At 41.1% G+C, this 24,103-nt stretch overlaps 1 protein-coding gene across 19 annotated transcripts in view; it reads left to right on the forward strand.

The window, feature by feature from the left end:
- The window catches only part of ENAH (ENAH actin regulator), a 144,056-nt gene that overhangs the window by 106,564 nt on the left and 13,389 nt on the right, over positions 1–24,103 (forward strand). For 9 of the 19 annotated variants that reach the window (XM_070602464.1, XM_070602470.1, XM_070602472.1 and 6 more), the window contains 6 exons: positions 13,512–13,825; positions 15,054–15,848; positions 18,114–18,418; positions 19,621–19,766; positions 19,926–19,983; positions 20,761–20,809. In XM_070602464.1, the coding sequence (XP_070458565.1) occupies positions 13,512–13,825; positions 15,054–15,848; positions 18,114–18,418; positions 19,621–19,766; positions 19,926–19,983; positions 20,761–20,809 (1,667 nt within the window). The remainder of the gene's footprint in view (positions 1–13,511; positions 13,826–15,053; positions 15,849–18,113; positions 18,419–19,620; positions 19,767–19,925; positions 19,984–20,760; positions 20,810–24,103) is intronic. The other 10 variants (XM_070602479.1, XM_070602477.1, XM_070602475.1 and 7 more) reach the window with 2 other exon arrangements.

Genomic DNA, 24,103 nt, shown 5'->3' on the forward strand with positions numbered 1-24,103 from the left:
TTCCCTTGCCAATTATCAGTAGTTATTATTTTTAGTTCCGCTGATGGTTTCTTTTCCAATCCTGTGTCTTAACTTTAGACACTTACCTCTTAGCTCCTCCCTCGGAAGAGGGCCCCAGTGGTGCTGGACATCTGCCTGTCCCTTTTCTTCCGTTCTCCAACCTGCTTTTGGCAGACATATCGTTTTTCTATTTTCAAGGTTTATACATTTGCAATGTTTCCATAAGTGTCATTAAATCTTTGTCTTTAGGTTTGTAAGTGATCTCCCCCACCTCAACTTCTAGAATCTTCTTAAACCTTCTGATTAACCATGGTGGTCTGACTAGATATGATTTGGGTTTTGGCCTTTTCCCCCCACTTACTTAGCTCAGTATTTAGTGTACCTTTTCCATTTGAAGACTTGGCCACAACTCTTAAAATTAAAAAAAAAATTATGTCTTTAACCATTTCCATCTCTCTGATTTCTCTGTTGTTTTTTGGGGGGCAACTCCTACTGGTCAAATGGTGGACCTCCCGGATTATTGTCTTATGATCCTTACCTTTTATCATTTTCTGCCTCCCTTTTTTTTGTTCTGTATTCTTGATGGGTTCTTTTTCTTGAGGAAGATTGGCCCTGAACCAGCATCTGTGCCCATCTTCCTCTACTTTACATGTGGGACGCCCCCACAGCATGGCTTGATAGGCGGTTTGTAGATCTGTGCCGGGATCTGAACTACTGAACTGTGGGCCACTGAAGGGGAGCATGCGAACTTAACTGCTGCGCCACCGGGCCGGCCCCTGTCATTGACGATATTTTTAACCGTAGATGCTAGACCAGCCCTATCTGGTAGAACTATGAGCCATGTATGTAATTAAATTTTTTCTAGTAGCCAATATTAGCAAAAGTAAAAGGAAACAGGTGAAATTAATTTTAATAATGTATTTTATTTAACCCAGTGTATCCAAAATATTATCATTTCAACATGAAATAAGTATAAAAATTATTAAGATATTTTACATTCTAATTTTCATCCCAAGTCTTCAAAATTCGATACTATTTTACACTTACTGCATTTTTCTGTTCTAGTCACATCACAAGTGCTCAGGAGCCGCTCGTAGCCACTCATGGCCACCTAATTGGAAAGCAGAGTAGTAGGCTTTTTATTGAAAATTTAATTTTAATTTTAATCTCCAACAGCTTTTTCTTTTTTGTAATTATTCCTTTATCGTAACAGCCTGTTGTAAATTCATGACCATATCTTAAGTCTCTCTTGTTTCTCTTTCTTTGCTTCAATTATCTGCCTCCTATAGAGTTGTATTGTTTATCTTAATGGTTTTACTCAAATATCTGGTGATCTTCACTCGTCATTTATTTCTATGAAAGAATTAGGTTGAATGAGATCAGTGCTTGTCTTGGGTTTCCTCTTCCATCGTGGAGTTTAGATCTCTCCTGGGCAGCGTCTTCCCTGACTGAGGGGGCTGCCAAGGAGGTCCGTGGAAGAAGGCAGAGCAGGTAGACTGACAGGCTCTCCTTCAGGACAAGAGTGGGGAGCAGACAGGCCTCAGGACCCCACAAATGCTTATCCACCAGACGCCCTAGCTCGCCTGAGTCAGCCTGTCCCGTTTCTTCAGAAAACTGTCTTCTGTGGCAGACGCCGTTCCTCCATTGAGCTGGGGTTGGAGAAGGGCTGGGCTGGGGCAGCTGTTCTTCAGACGAGGCGTGCCCCTTCCCGTTCTCTCTCCTTGCTGATCGCCAGTAGATATTTGCCAGGTTGCTCTTCTCGTGTCTGCTTCAGCCGTTTTCAGCGTGCATTCTGGACTGTGGCTGCCTCCAGTCTGTGGTCCAGTTATATTCCAGACACCGTTAGTTCTAAGGGCTTAGGACACCTAGGGGAAGGCATGCGACACAGGGAGGCAAAAGCCTTACCCTAGTCAGACAGTGAACAACAGACGTGACGTGGTGTATGAGAAGATGCTAAGTGCTGTGGGAAGAAATAGAGCCAAGTAAAGGGGAGTGTATGTGGCAGAGAGGGAGAGGAGGTGCTGGTTGTAATTTTAAGTAGGTCGTTCAGGGTAGATCTTACTGAGATGAAAGGATGGAGTTAGCTGAGTGGATGTCTGGGTAGGTGCACTGTGTGCAGAGGGAACAGTAATGCAAAGGCCCTAAGGCAGCATTGTGCTTGTGTTACGGGGAAAAACAAGGAGGCCGTTGAGCCTGGAGCAGAGAGAACGAGAGGAGGAAACAAGAAAGAGTAGTGGATGAGTTTGAAGATAATGGGGAGTCATATCTTGCAGGACCTTGCAGGGGGTTGTAAAGAATTTAGCTTTTATTCTGAGAGATGTGAGGAACCACTGGATGATTTTAATAGGAATGATCTAGATTAACATTTTAGCAGAATCAGTCTGGCTGCTCTGCTGAGGCTGGACTGCAGAGCAGCACGAGTGGAAGCTGCCCAGCAAGAAGCCAATTAAGGAATGATGTGGCGTCCGCCAGGTACTGGAGGTGGTGGGAAGTTAGCTTCTTAGATTTCCTGGTTGGTTGTCTGTGGGGTGTGAGAGAAGCGCAGGAGTTGTGGTTTTTAACCTAAGCCAGTGCGAAGGGTGGAGTTGACCTTAACCAAGATGTGAAAGACTGTGAGTAGAGGAGGTTTCATTGGGGGATCTCAGAGATGAATTTTGAAGATAGGAGGTTGAGATTTTCCCTGGACATCCAAGTGGAGACGTTGAGTAGGTAGGTGGATGTACTAGTCCGTAGGAACTAGGCAAGAGGTCTAGCCGGAAAGCTCCTCTCTACCCTTCCTGTCTTCTAGAAATTGCATGATAAATTTGGTTTACTAATAACCACTCTCCTCAATTTTCTACTTATAATGGTTTTGTGTACAGTTTTATGATTTTTCTGGAATTCCAGTAGAATCTTGGAGTAGGCGAAGATAGTCTGACTGCTCAAATCTGCCAGCTTGAGTAGGAGTCCACGTGCTCCGATGATGCTGTGTCCCTGCTCAGCATTCCTGATGGCCGCCTCTCCTCACCTCCAGTTTCATTCTTTGGCCTGACGTTTCAGAACCCACCCTTTGTATCTCTTTCATTTCTCCTGCCTGCCACTGTATCTATACTTGTTTTTTCCTCTTTACCTCTTCTGACACGCCTTTCTCATCTCTGTGTTGTCATTTTCTGTAAACTCTTCTTCAGGCCTAGTAATGGTTTTCTTTTCTGTACTCCTATCACTTAATCATACACTCATATTTTATTGTTTATTTTACATAGGAGTCTTAGCTCCACAGTGACCGTTATAGGCTGCTTGAGAGTAGAGACCTGAATAATAATAGAGACCTGAGGCAGCTTGCTTTTTAACACTGTAGTGTTTTCAAGTTATAAGAAAGGTATATGCCATTTTCCTTTGACCTTCATCCCATATAATCTGTTTTTGCCTATGGTTAAACCACACTTAGAAAAAGATACTACAAGCCCCCAAAATACCGATTAAATTCTGTTAGACAGTTAGTACTGGTCTTCACCTTTTCTCACCAGCAGCGGTTTCCCAGGTTAGGAAACACAATGGCAGAGGGATGTACAGCATGGTCTCGGGAGAAGTTTGCTTCCCAATAGAAATTCTATTTCCAAAATTTATTTCATGCCGTTATTCATATAAAAATAAATTTTCTTTTACTTGGTTTTATTTTCAGAGGTGTGATAAAATACCCTTGGGCGAACTTTTATTTCATAAGCTGAGTAACTTTGTCCTTTAACTTTGGCTGTGTAGCTGGCTCTTTTCTACCCCATTGCTAAGAATTGTAATGAAAAAGAATATTAATGTGCATCCTAGTATTCATGCATAAGTTTCAGTGGTTATATTTTTAGTATAAAGTTCATATTATAATCAGTAATGTTACATTTCTGTTACTACTTTCAGGTGAGCTCTTGGGGGGGTCTCATAAGTTGAATTTTGAAGACTGGTAAATGGTTTGTATTTGGCGAGCTAATAATAAGGAATGGGGTGGGAAGAGAAAGATGAACAAGGTGTTCCTCAGGCATGTGAACGCACGTATATGTTTCATATGCATAAAAAACTTTCTTGATAGGATTTTAGCTCAGAACCATAAATTATAACTGGATTATCTTAATAGCTAAAAATTCTTATTCTTCGAATTATTTTTCTTAGCTTTTGAATATAGTTACAAAAAAAGAAATTAATTGCTTAAAGAAAAGCGTAACAGCATATTTAGAGTCTGATTTTGTTTAGAGAAATCAGTTGCACTTTGAGGAACACCAGTGGCACTTCAGGCGCATCGGTTAGACAATGTGACAGACAAGAAATGGCCGTCCACTTTCTCGTTTACGCAATTTTGTTGAGGAGTGATGTTCTGGATTGAGTTGTGTCCTCCAAGAAAGATATGTCCTGGTCCCCAATACCTCAAAATGTGACCTTACTTGAAAATAGAGTCATTAGTTAAGATGAGGTCGTACTGGAGTAGGGTGGGCCCCCTTAATCCAACATGAGTGATAGCCCTTAAGAAGAGAAAGACACAGAAGCAGGACGGCCCTGTGAGGACACAGAGACACAGGGAGAGCACCAGTGAAGATGGAGGCAGACGGTGTAGCGACGCATCTATAAGCCAGGGAACGCCAGGAGTGTACCAGCCACGACCAGAAGCCAAAGAGAAGCGTGGACCAGATTCTGCCTGCGAGCCCTTAGAAGGAGCCAGCCCTGCCGACACCTCGATTTCAGGCTTCTAGACTCCAGTACCAAGAGAAGAAATTTCTGTTATTTTTAAGCCACCAAGTTTGTGGTTCTTTATTATGGCAGCTGTGAAATACTAATACAGGTGGCAGCTAACTTGGGAGACCAGCAAAAGTTAAAACAAGCCAAGACAGAGAAGAGAAGGGCTGAGTTGCTGTGGTGCCTGCCAATAGCAATCCCTTTCACAATGCTGCACCCCAGAGGGTTAGTTAAAAGTCTTCATAAGGAGTCTTCAGATATCCACATTTTCTCTGCCACACCCAAACAGGAGACTGGAGATTTATTCTCTCCCAGAGATGCTCTAGGCCGGTGCTGCTCCATGGGACTAGAATGCAAACTGTGTGTCATTTAAAAATTTTCTAGTGACCACATTTTTAGAGATTTAAAGGGAACAAGTGAAATTAATTTTAATAATAAAACTGTGCAGCTAAAATATGATTTCAATAGGTAATTGATACGAAAATTTTAGAGATATTTTACATTCTTTTTCTCATATAGGTATGAAAAATCTGGTGTTATGTTTTTATACTTAGAGCACATCTCAGTTCAGACAAGGAACATCTTCAGTGCTCAGTAGTGACAGATAGCTAGTAGCTACCATTTTGGACAGCACAGCAGTCTAGGCTGGAAGCTGGCAGACTGTAACTTGCTGGCCACATCGGCCCTGAGCCTGCTTTCGCATAGCCAAGAGCTGTGAATGGCTTTTACTTTTTTGCAGAGTTGTTTAAAAAAAAAAACAAAATTTAAAAAGAATATTCGACAGAGTACTTTGTGGCCCTTTGCAGAAAAAGTTTGGTGGCCGCTGGTCTAGACTGAGGTACACCAGCCCAGCTGTGAGGCAGGGTGAGGCGCCATAGTGGAAGGAGGGGTTAGTGAAAGTTAGCCAAGTTGATTTCTTTCCCTTGCTCAGTTCTTAGACATCGGCAGCCAGACCTGTGGAGGCCAGGCAAGAAACTTTGAGAGTCCCCTTTGGGAAAATTGGCTTGGCGGAGAGAAAAGACAAAGATGTTGGCACTCAGGGTCCCTCCCAGTGAAGCTCATTTATTTAAAGGCTTCTGATCAGCTTTCGTGCCCTTTTTAAGTATGAATGGACAGCCAAGGATCGTCAGACCATTAAGGACAACTTCTATAACATGAAGACAGATCAAAACAAACGAAAAATTGAAATTAGAGGAAATAATACAAGGAGCAAAAGAAAAATTAAAAATATGCTGTAATTACTTCAGAGAACCAAGAGAATATATTTTATTCATAAAGCAAAAACTTGTAAGTTATTTAAAAAGAAACTTACAGAGCGTAAGAAAATGTACTTACAAATTTAAAAAAAAAAAAACAGCATTAGTTTTAATAATAGGAGGTTTGAGAAATAAGGTTGAAGAAATTGCCCTGAAAATAACGTAAAAGATAGAGGTAGTATATGAGAAAGAAAATGGAAGAAGATCAGGTTAGCACGTCCAGCTTCCCAATGATAGGTGCTATGGGGGGAAAAGAACAAAAATGTGAGGAAACAGAATCTGTGAATACATAACAGAAGAAGATTTCCTGGAACTCAGTGGCTTGTTTGTGTAGGTCAGAGGACTGCAAACTTTTTCTGCAAAGGGCCAGATAGTAAATATTTTAGTTTGTGGGCCACAGGTTTCTATGGCAGCTGTTCAGCTCTTCCTTTGTAGCTTGCCACGACGATATGTAAATGATGGGCCTGGCCAGGTTTGGGCCTCCGACTGTCGTTTACCAGGCCCCCTGGTCTAGGGTGAAAAGACTCACCAAGTGTCCAGACCAGTAAGTAGGAAAAACATAAAAAGGCCCACCACCAAGACATATATCACTGTGGAATTTTAGAGTACTTGAATAGAGAGAAGATTTTAAAAGCTTGGAATGGGACAAGGGAGGGAACTTCAAATTCCTGAGAGACTTCCAATCTGAACTTCTTCCTCTGTACAGCTTCCTAGGAAGCTACTGGAAGATGGATTCTATTCAAATGAGAGTGTAAACCAAGAAGGATGAGACCACGGGAGGAGCCAGGTAGCCAGGGATCCGACTTCAGAAAGAGATGAGGGAATTCCCAGGGTGACTGAGGGGAAAGGAGAACCTAGGGAGCCGTCCGTCGGGAGCCAGGAGGGCCGAGGCTCCTGATGGCGTGTTTCCGGGGGGAAGAAAAGCAAAAGGAGCAAACAAAAGTAGAATACTCAGCTGATATGTTTGACCGTATTGAGAGGGTTTACAGTTCTATGGAGAGTTTGGGGTGAAATTGGAATAGAAAGAGAAACAAACGTCAAAAAGTAGTATTACTTTTAACACCAGAGTAAGAAATAAATTGTTGTGAAAGGTGACTGTAGTCAGCTATGAGTGAGTGAATGTTGACGTCTCCAAGGTGGTGGTAGGACTTTATTGGGACAATGAGGAAGGAGCGGTTTCAGGGGGTTGGAGGGTGTAGGGACTAAATAATTTGTTTGGTAGGAAATCAGTAGGTAATACCCACATCTGAAAAACTAAGAAATATTAGTTCTAAATGGTTTAACTATATTTAGAGATATGAGATAAATACCAAAGTGTCGAAAGTAGGTGCTTCTGGGGAGCGAAATCAGAAGTGGTGAGGATTGTTGTTATAAGCTTTGTAATACTATTTGACTTTTTAAGCTATGTGTATGTGTTTTATAAGTTTAATTTTAAAATTTTTAATAAAAAGGGTGAAATTAAGTTGATAAAGTGAGTATTTACTTTAGGTGTTAAGTCTTGTTAGTCCAATACCTTTACTCTAGGACCATGAATAGTGTAGTTTAGTTTTCTGTTCATTGTGCATCATTTGTTAATATCAGCTTTTGGTTCCTACTCGTATTATTAATAGTTGGCTCTCTTGGCTGATTGTGATGAAAAAACATATTCTAAGAAACATGAGTCAGTCCTGTGTTAGTCTCAACGTGGAACTTAATTATTTAACATCTATAAATAGTTTGCAAATCACCACCGCTACCTGGCGGTTATAAAAGGGGAACAATAACCCCAGCACAGAGCAGGGAGCTGGAGCCATGAAAGTGTATGGCCCTCCGGTTGGCCCGCAGAGGCAGGATGGACCCAGGGTGGACCGCCTTCTCCTGTAAGTGTTGTCTCTTGTCTCAGGAGCTTTATAATATTAAAACCTAATTATCTTGTTTAGTTTGATCTGTTTTTCGTTTATTTACTAATGGAGAGGTGAAATGCCCACATGATCTGATCAAAACGTATTTGTATAGTTTTATTTTCTGACAGTTGTCAGTATCATCAAAGTGTTACTATATGTTATGAACCCAGACCTTTTTCTTGGTCTGCCCTCCTACTTTATTATGTCAAAATTTAAATCACTTTTTATTTACCTAACACTTATTCATTATAGGAAAGTTGAATGAAATGTGTTTTTAAATTTTATTTATATCTTACTTAAAAAAATAAGTCGAATCAACATAAATTAAACGTGTTTGAATATATTAAAAAAACTATTTACCTCATTGTCGGCCAGTGCTTTGTGCATCTCTTCACTTGGGGAAAAACAGATATTTTGGTGGTGGAGGGAACTATTTCTGATATTTTTTAAATGTTCTTGAAGGCTATAATACTGGTCATTGGCACTGTAATTGTTTCTGAGAAAATATATATTTTCTCATTAACTTTAAAATTATTGTAAAATGCATATCCTAACTTAAAAGAAAAATCAGTCCACCAGAATTTTTCCATAGTTCAGAGTTAGGGCCTTTGGACTTCGAAACACAGTCTTCCGATGATTCTGTCAATGAGCGAGGAGAGCAGGAGGTTGTAGATAGACTCTAGGAAGAAGAGTCACGTGCGTTTCCGGGCTGAGTGTTGGCAGTGATATTTCTAAGAAAAGCAGAGTTTATAAGTTTGGAAACTGTTTCCCTAAAAAGATAAACAAATGTCCTGCTTTAGAGGTCAAAACATTGAAAGTTGGAAGATTTATATACTCTCCAGTTTAGGTGGGAATTATTCATGCCGCTAAAGATTTGTAAGCCTGGGATTTTTCTGTCTGACACACTACGTTGGGAAATATATGTAGCTGTGCGTCTTTTCAGTGAGCGGGCTAAATATTGTTGGGGACTTTTAACGCTTTCCTTTCTTACCTTCAAACCAAGAAAATAGACAGCAGATCTGCAGTTGTGTGAACTGCCTGCTTTAGTCATCTGTCAGTGAACTTGGGAGATCTCTCTGGCATTGTGCTCTCTTCCTGCCTCAGTAGATGCTCTTCGTCTTTTCTAGACAGAAAACCCTAGAATATTATGGTATGTGGAACCATCTTCCTAAGTTGGGACATCCTAGTTGTAAATGTCCTCGTTCGGTAATTCTCTGATTCACTTTACGCGTCCCTGGCCGTCTACCTGTGATTAAGCTTACTTTTTATGTTAAAAGCATTGTGTTGCTGAGAGAAGCAGACAGTAACTTAGGGGCAGAAAAACAAAGAACTTGGATAAGAAATGAAATGTAATCTTAGAAATACTGTGTTTCAGCTGTGAGCACTATTTAGATTATTATATTAATAACGTTAACTCTGAGTATTGACTTACCCAGAAATCTATAGTCTCTCATGACTCTATCGGAAGAAGCTTGTGCGTGAGGACGGGGTTGCAAGAGGCACCTTCTTATTAGAAAGTCAGTAAGTAATATCTAAAGTTTAAAACATGAGAAACAGCCAGAAGAGTTGACACTAATCGTCTCTGATGTGTTAGAAACGGGTGGGAGGGTCAGGGCAGTGAATTGCTGGTTTTTGTTACAAGCTTTAAAAACTGTGCTCATTCTATTTTGATCAAATAAAGTGAAACAGGTGGCACAGAATGTAAAAGGACTCAATAACGTGGATCTTTTTATCGTAGATTTCTTGGTGCAGCCACTGTCCTCGAAAGTTACATACTTTCCCTTAGCTTCTGTATTCAGGTGTATTCTAATTAGAGTAGTGTGGGTGTATCTTCTGCCTTTTGGACCCAATAGATAGAGTATTACGTTTAAAACGGCCTTATTTTTTGATGCATATTGTATGCTTTAAATTTAATACATATAATCCCCAGGTGAGTTTATTCATTAGATGCAGGTTATTAAAAAAGTAAGAACTGATTTTCTCTGTCTAGTTTATTATTAAAAAAATTCTTGTGAATGCACCTAATTTCTTGCCCTCTTCCCCCAGTGATATGTTGTCCCTCAGGAACGTTGGCAGCTAGTGGCTTATCAAATAGCGTAATGAAGTCGGTATTAGATTCTGAAAATCTGATTATTTTATTTAGCAGTCAGGATCTTAAACAGCTGCCACTCATAATAAGTGATACCTCGGTTTCTTGTGTTTTTCTCTTGCCATTATTAAGTATGGTGCTGTATCCAGAGAGAAGCTTTGTGTTTTTGTGAGAGAAGTGGGATTGATTTATTTAAGTGGGCTTCTTTGTTTGTTTTATAGTCAGTTTAGGAAACGTGAAGGGGAGACATTCTGGAAAGATCTTACTGGTTTACTGCTACTACCAGGAGGAACGAAGAAGGGTAGCAGACATGTTCTGTCATTCAGTGCTGCCACACGTGTTAGCCCAGAGAAAGTCCCATTGACGTTTCCAAATTATTATTATTATAGCTGACATTTATTGAGCATTCTTATGCTCTGGGTACTTTTTAAAGCGCTTTTAAGGCACTGACTACCTCATTTAATCTTCCCCACAGAGCTACGGAATGTATTACGTGTAAGGTGAAGAGTCCTTTTTTTTATTTAAGGGAGAGTTAGCTTGTACGGCAAGATGATCGTCTAGGCGCAGGTGTGGGTCCTGGAGACATTTTCATGCTCTTTCATACATATGTGTATGGAAGGTAAAAAGCAAACTTTTGTGTTTGATTTTTATGAGTGTTTTAGAGCCACATACTGTAAGCCTCTGTAGGTTTCAATACATGTAGTCAGCATTTGAAGTCCGAGAGTTAAAGAAGGTTTTTAATTGAATTGAATAAACACTGAGACATTCCGTATGTTCAAGATATGGAGATAAAAACATGTGAATGTTTTTCTAGTTTATCTTCAAATTTAATAAAACATTAATAGAATTGAGAGGATGAGACTTGGGAGAAAGCGTAAATTTAACAAAGTGATTCTAAAATTTACCTAGAAAAGCCAAATGTCTGAGAATTATCTAGAAAAACTCAAAAAGAGGAGCAATAAGCATCATCACTAATCATGAGGGAAATGCAAATCAAAACTACACTAAGATATCACCTTACACCTGTTAGAATGGCAAAAATAAAATAAAAAGTGACAAATGTTGGAGAGGTTGTGGAGAAAAAGGAACCCTCATACACTGTTGGTGGGAATGCAAACTAGTGCAGCCACTATGGAAAACAGTATGGAGATTTCTCAAAAATTAAAAATAGAACTACCATACGATCCAGCTATCCCACTACTGGGTATCTATCCAAAGAACTTGAAATCAGCAATTCCAAAAGTCCCATGCACCCCTAGGTTCATTGCAGCATTATTTACAACAGCCAAGACATGGAAGCAACCTAAGTACCCATCAACTGATGATTGGATAAAGAAGATATGGTATATATATATACAATGGAATACTATTCAGCCAAAAAAAAGGATAAAATAGTCCCGTTCACAACAGTATGGATGGACCTTGAGGGTATTATGTTAAGTGAAATAAGCCAGATAGAGAAAGACAAACTCTGTATGACTCCACTCATAGGTGGAAGTTAAACATGTAGACAAAGAGAACTGATTGGTGGTTACCAGGGGCAAGGAGGGGTGGGCACAAAGGGTGAAGTGGTGCACCTACAACATGACTGACCATAGTGTACAACTGAAATGTCACAAGGTTGTAAACTATCATAGTCTTAATAAAAAATAAACAAAAGGAGAGCAATAAGGATGGATGCACCCTGCTAGATGTTAAAGTATATAGTCATGCGCCACGTAATGACATTTCGAGCAACGATGGACCACATATATGATGGTAGTCCTCTGAGATAGTACCATGCAGCCTAGGTGTGTAGGAGGCTACACCGTCTAGATTTGTGTAAGTGCACTCTGTGTTGTTCGCACAACTACAGAATCGCATAACAACGCATTTCTCAGAACATGTGCCCGTCCTTAAATGACTATTTCAGACATCGAAATATCCAGATACTGGTGCATAGAAGGCAAACAGATCTGTGACCTGAAACATCCTGGAAGTTAGAAAGTCAACTCATGGAAAGGTGGCATCTTAAATCAGGGCTGTCGATAAACGGTGCTATGATGTAGATCACTACTTCCTGTCTCCAACCCAGGGTAAATTTCACAGGAAGTCAGGATCTTAGTAGAAAAGATACAAGTATTTAAAGAAAGTGTCAGTGATTATATAATCTTGCTATGGGGAAGGGCTGCCTTAGAAAGATATCAAGGGAGGATCACACAAAGGAATGTTATTCCTTGATCCTCTACATAAAAATAACAGCCGTATTGCAGAACAACTTCTAAAATCAAAGACATAAAAAAAAAGAGTAAAAGTTAAAATGCACATGCCTAACATGTGATAAAGGGTTATTATCTTCCATATAGAAAAGACCTCTTTCAAATGAATATGGAATATTATCTATCCCAAGAGAAAACTGGGGGAGACTGTGTGCCGTCATTTCACAGTACCCATGTGCAGAATCAGTGAACAGGTTCCAAGTACTTAACAATGCAAACTGTTATGTGGCATCAGTCATGTTAGCAGATTAAAACGACAGTCATGTTCGGTGTCAGTGAGGGAAAGGAAGGGGGCCTTCTCATATACTGCTGGGCTGCTGGGAGTATTAATTGGCACAGCTGTTCCTGAAGACAGTTTGGAACCGTGTATCAAAAATCTTGATATTTATACCTTTTCACCCAGCAAATCTGGTCATCAGTGGTGATCCTTAAGAAGCAGTTAGAAAGGGTCCAAAGATCAATGGAGATAAATGTTTGCTGCGGTGTTAGTAATGGTGTTAGGCTAGCTGACATCCTGCCGTAGGAGACTGCTTGCACACGGACAGCTTAGCCACAGAACACTATGCACTCCTGAAAAACCATGATGCGAAACTATGCTGAGTGCCTTGGAATAACCTTTTACAGTATCTTAAATGGCAGAGAAGAACGTAGATTTCAGAGCGATCGGGAAATAGTATTTTGTCTTATTTGGTTTTTAAAGTTTATATGTATATTTTTACGTGAGGAGAATCTGGAGGTATGAATGCCAAAATGTTGATTATAGTTAACCTTTGAATATGAGATGATTTCAGTTTGTTTCTTTCCGTCTTTCTTAACTGTGTATTTTTTTTCATTCAGCAAACTTTTATTGAGCTATTGCTGTGACCAGCCAGTGTATTTCCTAATATTATATAATAATAGTATATTACTTGTACAATGAAAATTTCATGTTATGTTTTAGGAAGGAAATGACAACTTAGAAATTTTTTTCAATAATTGATTAAACTAATGACTTGTTGTTAGTGCTATGTTCAGTTACTTGGAAAATGCATGAATTTGCAACACTTTATTCATGATAAGTACAGAATAAAGTGAGATTAGTGTAATGTGCTGAAGCATTCAGCCAAAAATGGTCTTGAGAAGAGGAATTGTTTTCATTTCTATGAAACGAATGTGTCATCTCTATCTAAAGTTGCCCTCCTCCGGTGGGAGGAGAGATGTTGACTGCATGCTCTCCAAAGCTTTGTGTTCGAGTCAGAGATAAGGTTCACATAGGTTCACTGTGAAAGGAATAGGTTTTTAATGATGAGTAGCCATAGATGCATATTTTTTTTGTTGTTTTCCATTTCAGGCAACTACAAGAACAGCAACGACAAAAGGAGCTGGAGCGGGAAAGGCTGGAGAGAGAAAGAATGGAAAGGGAGAGGTTGGAGAGGGAGAGGCTAGAAAGGGAAAGACTGGAGAGGGAGCGACTAGAGCAGGAGCAGCTGGAGAGAGAGAGACAGGAAAGGGAGCGGCAGGAGCGGCAGGAGCGCCTGGAGCGGGAGCGCCTGGAGCGCGAGCGGCTGGAGAGGCTGGACCGGGAGAGGCAGGAGAGAGAGCGGCAGGAGCAGCTAGAAAGGGAGCAGTTGGAATGGGAGCGAGAGCGAAGAGTATCGAATGCTGGTAAGAAGTTGACACGTTGTCCTGCGTTCTTGATGTCTGAGCTTGGTGGTGGCTGAGGGTTTGTGTATTCACATGTTAGAACATTTCCCATTGGAGATGCTTGGGATTAAGCGATACGATTGGAAATTAGGAAAAATATGCAAGCAGTTGAACATTTTATTTCTCTCTGTATTGCTTTTATTGCTTGGAGACTTGACGAAAGCTCTTAGAAATTTTTATTCTGCCATTCTAATTCTTCTGACTCCCTATAAATTGGCTATAAAGTGTAAAGTGTGTTTTTATGGGGAAATTTTTATATTGGATGAACTTGGAATATATTTCCCTTTTGAGATTGCTTAAAATTGTCTTGAATACTGTAGTATTACAGTATCATTCAGCAAGAAATTTTCTTCATTGTATTCCAAAGTTTTTGAAAGAGGAATTAAAGGCAGTAGGTGAAAATACCCTCTCTAAAACTGACTATTTACATTTATTTTCTAGTATTGCAAAAAATTAGAGAAAATTACTAGATCTGATGGATTTACTTATTTATATAATTTATTGAAGGACCCTAAGGGTTAAGATATAACTGAAAGTTTGAGATATTTTTACATTCATTAAAATTAACATTTATTATAGGATTTAAGAATTATTTTTTTATTCCATGTAGCTTATGTGAAAAGTCTCGATGTGGGTTGATTCAATATTGGTTGACTGGTCTGTTGTTTGAGTTAATGCATTTATTTTTAACTGCCTAACTATTTTCTGGTGTTATAGCCAGCAAAACAAAACTTTTCTGCAAATAAACACTGAATAGCGGGTTCCTAGCCTTTTATAATAAATATTTGCCAGTTTTGCTATTTGTTGTTTTGAAAAAAACAACTAAACTTCTTCTTCTGCTTGTGGTCCTATTCATGTAATCTTAACGTCCTCCTAGTGGACTAAATAATGAAAATTAAGACTACTGTCTTTTTCTTGTAAAGGTTAAACTAATCGATGTAATTTATCAATCTACTTGTTAGATAAAAACAAAACTTATTTCGTCCTCTTCTGGATCTCAAAATGTGTTTATAAGTTACAGTATTCTGGGGTGAGATTAGGTGTTTGCACTTTGTGGCTAATTCTCTGTACTAACTGTAGTGTGCGTTTGTACATTCCGTCTGAATGCTGGTTTCGTGGCTTCACTCGCTCCCTTTTTCTCTCTCCTTTTTTACCCTGTCTCTTGCTGCCGCTTCCCACCTCTGCCCAGCTCCATCTTCAGACAGCTCCCTGTATAGTGCTCCACTTCCTGAGTATGCCAGTTGCCAGCCTCCTTCAGCACCTCCTCCATCATATGCTAAAGTCATCTCAGCTCCAGTATCAGAGGCCACTCCTGACTATGCCGTAGTGACCGCTTTGCCACCTACTTCCACACCCCCCACACCACCACTTCGACACCCAGCGACCCGTTTTGCAACATCTCTAGGTTCAGCCTTCCACCCTGTTCTTCCCCATTACGCTACAGTTCCTCGTCCTCTGAACAGAAACTCTCGGCCTTCTTCTCCTGTGAACACACCCTCCTCTCAGCCTCCAGCTGCGAAGCCCTGTGCCTGGTCTCCTTCCAATTTCTCGCCCCTCCCTCCGTCTCCTCCAGTCATGATTAGCAGCCCCCCAGGCAAAGCTACGGGTCCAAGGCCTGTCCTCCCTGTTTGTGTTTCTTCTCCTGTGCCCCAAATGCCTCCATCACCAACCGCACCCAACGGGCTGCTTGACTCGGTAGCATACCCAGTGTCTCCACCGCCTACCTCGGGGCCCGCAGCGCCGCCTCCGCCACCTCCACTGCCTTCCCTCGCGCCACTCGCACACTGTGGATCTCAAGCCTCTCCTCCTCCGAGCACCCCCGTTGCCTCAACTCCCTCATCCAAGCCTAGTGTTCTCCCTTCTCCCCCTGCAGCTGCCCCCGCCTCTGTGGAGACTCCTCTAAACTCTGTGCTGGGAGACTCCTCTGCTTCTGAGCCAGGCTTGCAGGCAGCCTCTCAGCCGGCCGAGACTCCAGCCCAACAGGGTAAGGCTTCCGTCATTGCCGCTGACAGCTAACCACTTGAAAGTATTCCACATCGGCAACTTTAACTGCCTGGAAGAGTGGGGAGGATGGTTTTGATGATTGAACATCTTTATGCCGTAGTACCATATTTTTTGTAATTTAACAAGTTAAAGCAGGGCCAGCCCGGGGGTGTAGTGGTTAAGTTCACATGCTTCACTTCAGCAGCCCGGGGTTCTTGGGTTTGGATCCCGGGCACGGACCTACACACCACTCATCAAGCCATGCTGTGGCAGTGTCCTACATACAAAATAGAGGGAGATTGCACAGATGTTAGCTCAGGGCCCATCTTCCTCACCAAAAAAAAAAAAAAAAGAAAATGAATGTTTTTTTTTCTCTCTTGAATTAATTGCATTTAAAGGATCGATGTGAGGAATTTCCATATTGAACTAGATTTTGGTATCTTCTGTAGTATCATAATTGGAGGTGTTTTCCAGTATTTAAGGGCCTTCATAATACATTTTTTAAAAATTTCACTAGGAAAACATTACGTGACTCATTTGATCTGTGTAATAAATTTATGGCCTAACTTGTCTTCTTTTAATTTCTGGGAAACTTAGAGATTTAGTGCCCAACTGTAATCATCGTGTACATCTTCCTGGAGGCCCCTCTGGAACAGTTCTGATGGTGGACCTGTTTCATCTTGGGCTCTCCTGTGCTGGGCCTCCCATATTGGACTTTCCAGGGATTGGAGCAGCCTGACTGCAGGAGGGCTGGAGGGTGGCAGGCTTGACATATGTCCCAAAGGGTTCCATTTTTGAAACCCTCAAAATAGACCCTCCAGTTTTGAGGGTCCAGAATCATGAGAAGTAACAGGCTGAAGGGATCGTTGGGAGAGTAGCCTCCTCTGTAGTGTCCCTTCCCCATGCCTGAACCTCACTGTCATGGCAGCAGGGCAGGGAGGATGCAGTCCTCTAAGATGGATTATTTGTAAGCACAGAAGGACCTGGTTCTGTAAGTAAATAAGAAGATGTCCAGCGACCTCCTCCTCCTCCTCTTTTTTTTAATAGGATTTAGCAAGAATTACAGGAAGGAATACGACAACAAATTGGTACTTACAAAGAAACAGTGTCATAGTCTGGATTTAAACACACCTCTTTTAAAAAACCTTAGTTCTTAAGATAAAGTACCAAGGGTTGTTATTGCTGTGTATCTGTTTTTCCTGTTGACTGAGCGGATTTGCATATACCTTGAACCGTGCGCTTCAGTTATCGCTGTGACGGGACTGCTGGGCTGCAGAGGCACAGTCCGCTGATAGGTGAAGTGGCCTTCGTGCTCTGTCCTCAGAGCTCCAGGGACGCGGGGCAGATTGACAGCCTGGTGCCCCGTAGTACTCTTCGTTGAGCAATTTTTGTTTTCAGCTTGTGTAACTGCTCAAAGTTAGCAGCTTAAAAAAATTTTCCACTCAGTGTACAAATAGCATTTTATTTGTCCTAAAACGCCCATTTAAGCTTTTAAGGAAAAGAGTACCGGCTAGTTCAGTCTCCTGATAGTAAATAAGTTCTTGTTCACTCCCTTTGTGGACTGCACCAGATTTGGACATTTCTCTCTTACCACCCGTCTTCCAGGCTGAAAAAACTCTGCACTTCAAATTCCATGGCATTTAATTATTTCTGATAGTTAGCCTGAGGTTTTGCGTTGTACTAGTAGATTCCTTTACGTTGGTGATTCTCAGCTCTCGCCGCACATTGGATTTAGACGTGGAATGTTTTGAGAAATTGAAGCCTGGGACCCACCCCCACTTCGTATTCTCACTCCAGTCACTTTGGCTATCTATAAACAAGTAATATACGTGTTCACTATTGTGGGGTTTATTGTGTCCAGAATTAAGGTCTGCACAGATTACTTTGGCTCTCTTAGTTCAAATAGCACTAACTGCCGTCATGTACACTAGTTTACTTTTTACGGAGGCTGCCTCCCTCCCAAACTTTAGAAGGGTTTATTTTGTTTATTTAGCAAATCCCCATGAACAACAACCAAAAAATCTAATTAAATCTATTGCATAGTTCTATTAATAAAGTGTGTAAGTAGTTATACACTTCGGCTTTACATTTCAGTATCTTTTTAATACTGATCTAGACTTAAAACATTATGGTAAATGGAACTCGTTAACAGGTAGTAACGTTTGAGTGAGTTTAATTTAGCTTGGCATTCTGCATACCTTTCCTCATAAAATATTATCACTTAGCTCTAATGTTGATGGTCTTATTTAACGTTTCTATCTCTCAGGCATTGTCTTGGGACCACCTGCACCTCCACCCCCGCCTCCCCTCCCACCAGGTCCTGCCCAGGCTTCAGCCACACTCCCTCCACCCCCAGGACCCCCTCCACCCCCTCCTCTTCCATCCTCAGGGCCTCCGCCTCCACCTCCGCCACCCCCTCTTCCTAACCAAGTCCCCCCTCCGCCTCCACCACCGCCCGCTCCTCCTCTCCCTGCATCTGGATTTTTTGCGGCATCCATGTCGGAAGACAATCGCCCTTTAACTGGACTTGCAGCTGCAATTGCTGGAGCAAAGCTTAGGAAAGTGTCGCGGGTAAATGCATTTCCAAATGATTGTATTTTTTATATATGTCTTATCCTGTCTCAATATCTAAAATACTGAATTTATTGTATTCTAATTTTATGAAGCTTATTAACTTCATCGATTAAAAAATTTGAAATAATTTAAACTTACAGAAAAGTCCTAAGAATAATATAAAGAGTTTCTGTAAAACCACCAGCCAGATTCACCACTTAACATTTGACCACGTTTGCTTTATTCTTTCTTTGTCTACATTTGCTTCTCTATAAACGCTCTCTTTTTGTCTGAATTGAGAGGAAGTCAGACACTGTGCCCCATTTCCCTAAATGCCTCAGTGTGTATTTTGTAAGAACAAGGACAGTCACCTACATGACCACAGTATAATTATCAAAACCAAGAAATTTAGCATTGCTAGAATACTGTAATCTACAAATCTATTTAAAGTCCGTCTATTGTCCCATAATGTCTTTTATGGCAGATGTTTTTTTCATCTAAGATCACTCATTACATGTAGTTGTAATATGTCTTTATCTTACTTTAATCTGTTAGAATTCCTTAATCTTTCTTTCATGATATTGACATTTTTGAATACCATAAAGCAATTACTTTTTAGAATATCATTTAGTTTGGTTTGTCTGGTGTTTCCTCAAGATTAGATTTGGGTGATGCATTTTTTACCACCGAAGTAACATGTCCTCTTCAGTGTATCACACGAGACACCTGGTGATATTAGCATTTCGTCCCATTGTAATGTTACCTTTTATAAAACTGCCATTGATATAAAGTCAATGCTCTTTACTCCATTGGTTCTTAAGAAAATGTACAAAATGATATTTAGAGCCAGCCCTCATGGCCTAGTGGTTGAAGTTCGGTGCTCTCACCACTTTAGTGGCCTGGATTTGGTTCCCCATCTTGCAGCCACACCGCTTGCCTGTCAGTAGCCATGCTGTGGTGGCAGCGCACACAGAAGAACTAGAAGGAATTAGAACTGGAGCATACACCTATGTGCTGGGGCTTTGGGGAGGGGAAAAAAAAAGAGGAAGATTGGCAACAGATGTTAGCTCAGGGCAAGCCTTTCCCAGCAGAATAATAATAATATTTAACTGTGTTTATTGACGTTCATGCTGATGTCTCCTTCTGTTTTGAATGTAATCTATTAATAAATGTAGGATTGTCTAACATAGGAGTTTATGATGATGTATATTCTCATTAAGATGGAGGATGCCTCTGTCCCAAGCGGAGGGAGTACCATTGGCGTGAATTCGGCCTCATCTAAAACAGATTCAGGTCGTGGAAATGGACCCCTTCCTTTAGGGGGTAGTGGTTTAATGGAAGAAATGAGTGCCCTGCTGGCCAGGAGGTAAGTGAGAAATTGTGTGGATGTCTCCAGAATTGAGAGGATTTTGTTAATTTTATTCAAATATAATTTAACTAGATGCAATTCTTCCCTTTTGAAGAAGTAGTTTTAACACTAAGAGTTGGATGACTTTTTAAAAAATGCAGTTTACCTTCTTTCTAGGAGAAGAATTGCTGAAAAGGGATCAACAATAGACACAGATCAAAAAGAGGACAAAAATGTAAGTTATAGTCTACTACACGTAAAAATGTGAAATTCAGGAACACCTCATTCAGGAAATCGTGTCAAAGATTAGTGTGAATTTCATTAATTTGAGTTCACAATTACTTGTTTTTAACTCCTCAGATATTAAAAATCGCTTGTTTTGAGCAAATTTTTAATGGTCCTTTTAGTAAAATGGGTTGAATGTGTGGAGTTATGGGAAAAACACTCAAGTTCAAACCTGTAGAGTTTAGAACCATACCTAAGCCCACCAGTAAATGAGTACATGACCTGCTACCAGGTTTTTTTCTTTTTTACTCTTAGAGTTTCAGTTTCTTTGCATTTAAAGTGAAGGAATGAAGCGAAGTGAACGGTTTTCAGATATTTCCCCCAGGAGCCCTGTGGTCGTTAGCTTGAGTGTAACCTTCGTGCCCCCTCCCCAGTTCACCTGGGCAAACTGCTTTCTCTGTTCTATGTATGGGTGTTTGACAAATGATATAATTGTTTTCCCTGCTGTATTAGCCTTCTTTGGTCCATTCCTCAAGTCTGTCCCTTAGATCTGGCTCAGTAACATTGGCTGGTGCAGTGCTCCATGACAACACACGAGGAAGGAGCCGTGGGGAATGTAGGAGGGTAGGAGAAGAAAGAGCCTGAACTTGGAGAGAGGGAGAGAAGATTGATGAAGGGAAGGTGGGAGTGGCAGAAAGAAGGCTGGACATGGAAATTTAAACAGTAAATATGTACAACAGGCGTCTCCTTGATCTGATGTCATTAATACATATTTCTGTTCATTTAGGAAGACTCAGAGCCTGTGACTTCTAAGGCGTCTTCAACAAGTACACCTGGTAAGTTCAAGAGATGTGTTTTAACCTAAAAACTTTCTCTAAATATTACTACTCCCCAGTTAAAAATCCCAATTTCCCCACGTTTGGATCAAGTGACTGCGTGGTCACTGAAATGTTCAGGTTCTTTGTTCACGCTTGAAAGCACTGACGTTTTTCCCTCTGCCTTTCTGATCCCGGAAATAGCTATTAATTCCTTTCTGATTTTGGGAGACCCGGTAAAACCCAGAGTTCTTTCCTGATGACTGTGTCTTTGAAAATCATAATTTTTACAGATTCCATGTGTATTATTGTTAATGATTTGACATCGTTCAGTAAAACAAAGAAAAATACATTATCAGGTGAAAAGGGAAGTATTTTTAATAATTGATTCTTGAGGGTAAAGATTAAGTAAGTGTGTCAGCTAGCATTGAAGTCTATTTCAGAACATTCTCAAATTGAGAAGCTTGTCATTTTAACATTCATTTGGGTGATATTGATAATCAAGGAAATAAAGCTTCTAATTTGTAAGGTAGAAAAAAATCTCCTTAAAGCTTTTGGGAAATGTTCTTGAATTTGGTGAAATTTGTGACATTGACAACTCTTGGACATAGAATATATTACTTAGAATATTAACAAAATATATTTCACTGGAGGCACTTAGTACTGTATCTGTGATGAGAATATGAGATTGTTACAAATGTACATGTCATTTCTTCATATTTGACTGAAAGGCTAAGAGCTGGACTATCTATTCACCTCTTCATCCAATTTGGAATTAGATCACATAAATAAATTTGATGATTTTGATGAATTAATATCTAGAATGATCCATAGGTAACCATTTTAGAGAAATATCTGTATTAATTCCTACGTCGTGATTTGGAGACCCCCAGCTGCCTCCAGATTCCACTTTTTAGAAAAGATACTTCGGTTTTTGTGATTTTAACCCATTTGCAACGAAAAAGCCCCAACCTCTCATTCTCGTTATTGAATCGAGACTGTGGAGTAGTCTTTTGATTGCTGAATTATAGGTACATTGTGGATTTGTGAGCTATTTTTCCTCAGCTCTCCTTGTTTTTCCTCTGAAAAGGACTCAAGTCAGTTTACATTAATTTTCGTCAAAAATTCTCTAGTTTGTGACCCACTGATTTTAGCTTTATTTTTCTTCTATCAGCCAAAATTAATTATATATGCTGTTTTTAAGACCGCAGATATTTTGGAACTCAACTGTAATTTGGGGTCACAGAAGCCTTTAGGATTTGAAAAGAGCTGTGAATCCTCTCCCCAGGGAATATTTATATAAATTTGCTCATAATTTCAAAATGTTCATGAATTAATTAAAGGTTAGCCATGGACCCCAAGTTAAGAATTCCTTGCCTCATATATATCTCCTTATTTAAAAGACGGAAAACTAAAGCATGGATGGTGTGTGTGTGTTTGCATCGTGTGTGCCGTATGTATAAAATCAGGGATTCGTTCAGCACGACTGGGGGCTTCTTTTTTCACTTGTTTCATTCAGGTGTTTTTTTTTTTTTTTTTTTGTAATTGGCCTGTGTCAGACACTTGACAGGCCAAAAAGAAGTGAAATTGCTGCCCTGAGCACGAGAAACTCTAGAGTTCCTGGGAAGTCAAGACACAGACAAGTGAAAAGCTAATCTTTCATGACCACATGTTGAACGTTAAATAATGTGTCAAAGAGGGAGGGGGTCCTAGAGTTTGGAGTGGCCTCGGTCGTCTTTGGAGAGAAATAGGACATTTTGCTGTGGCTTGAAGAGTATGTAGTTTGGCTGAAAGCAGAGGAGGGGTGATACGTCAGGAAGTGGGCGTAGCGTGAGCAAAGAAGGGGGGCTGGAGAGGAGCAAGAAGAGACCAGGAAATGCTAAGTAGACTTGCCTGCCTAGAACAGAGAATTCTTTTTGAGGCGGATTGGGGGAAAAGGTTGGAAAAGTGAGTTAGAACCAAAACGTTGAAAGCCTTTTATGGGAGATCAGGAGCTTAGACTTTATCCTGAGAGGACCGAGTTGATGACCAGCTGAAGCTGTTTCAGGAACATTAAAATGGCAGCTGTGAGCAGGACCGAGATAGGGGAACTGGTGCCAGTAGGGATCCTGGTGGAGGTAGCCCAGCCTCTGTCCTTCCTCCTGAGAGCAGCCTGGAGCCCCGTGGAGAGAAGGGGACCGCTCTCCCTGTGGAGCTGAACTGACCTGCTCTTCCTCAAAACCAGAGCAGCTCTCTTAAGGTTAAATAGTTCTGGTTTGGCCGATTGAGAAGGGACCTCAGCCAGCCGTTAAACGGCAGCACTCGCTACCTCTTGGTGCCTTGGAGTTATTTCCTCATCTCGTCGCCTACCTCTTCTTTGGCGACGATGTCCTGATGACCATTCCCCTGCCTGTCCAGTTGTCCTTGAGTGTCGTTCAGGACTTCCCTCTTCGCCTCCTCTGGCTGGTGTTTTGTGGGTGTATTTCTGATTCTGTCTGTCCTGGACCTCCTCTGCTTAGCTGATGTCCCCTGGCCTGCTCTGTGGTGGTCACTGAGAGATGTGTTAGCGGTTAGAATACAAAAGAAGGAATGGCAAAGTGTAATTTGAAGGGGAGAGTTGATGATTGATTGAAGAGAGGAGTAAAGCAAGATCAGTGCCGACTAAGGTTTCACACCACGTGACTGAACTCGGCAGAAATCCACACCAAAGGCCGTGTTTCCTGGGCGGGTTTGAGTTTAGTTTTGCATCTGTGTAGACTGAAGAGAGGATGAGCTATGTCGGTGAGAACGTGCAGAAGCCAGCTGAGGGGCCACATTGGAACTCAGTGGAGAGTTTCCTGGTTAAAGCTGGGCAGTGACGGGCGTAGAGGTGAAGTTCACGCGCTCTGCTTCAGCAACCTGGGGTTCGCGCGTTCGGATCCCAGGCGGGGACCTACACCACTCATCAAGCCATGCTGTGGCAGCATCCCATACATAAAATAGAGGAAGATGGGCACAGATGTTAGCTCAGGGACAGTCTTTCTCAGGAAAAAAGAAAAGGAATGGAAAACTGGGCAGTGAGATCACTACTCAGACTTAGACTCGATTCCCATGTGGCCCAGATGCTTCCTTCCATGACAGGATGCCACTCCCAGTGTCACCCAGTCGTGAGTGAGGCCTGTGATGCCTCAGTGGGTCGGCCCAAATTAGAGCACCGGTTCACAGCACCGTAGACTGCTGACCAGTGCGTCACTGTGTAGGTCTTCTGTAATAAGAGCTTAGCCTGAGCTTATTTATATTTAGCTGGAGTTGTCCACTAAGTCCCGAGTATTGGTTGTTTGAGCATCAAGGAAGTAC

Source organism: Equus przewalskii, chromosome 31 (assembly GCF_037783145.1).
Source record: "Equus przewalskii isolate Varuska chromosome 31, EquPr2, whole genome shotgun sequence".
NCBI lineage: Eukaryota > Metazoa > Chordata > Mammalia > Perissodactyla > Equidae > Equus > Equus przewalskii.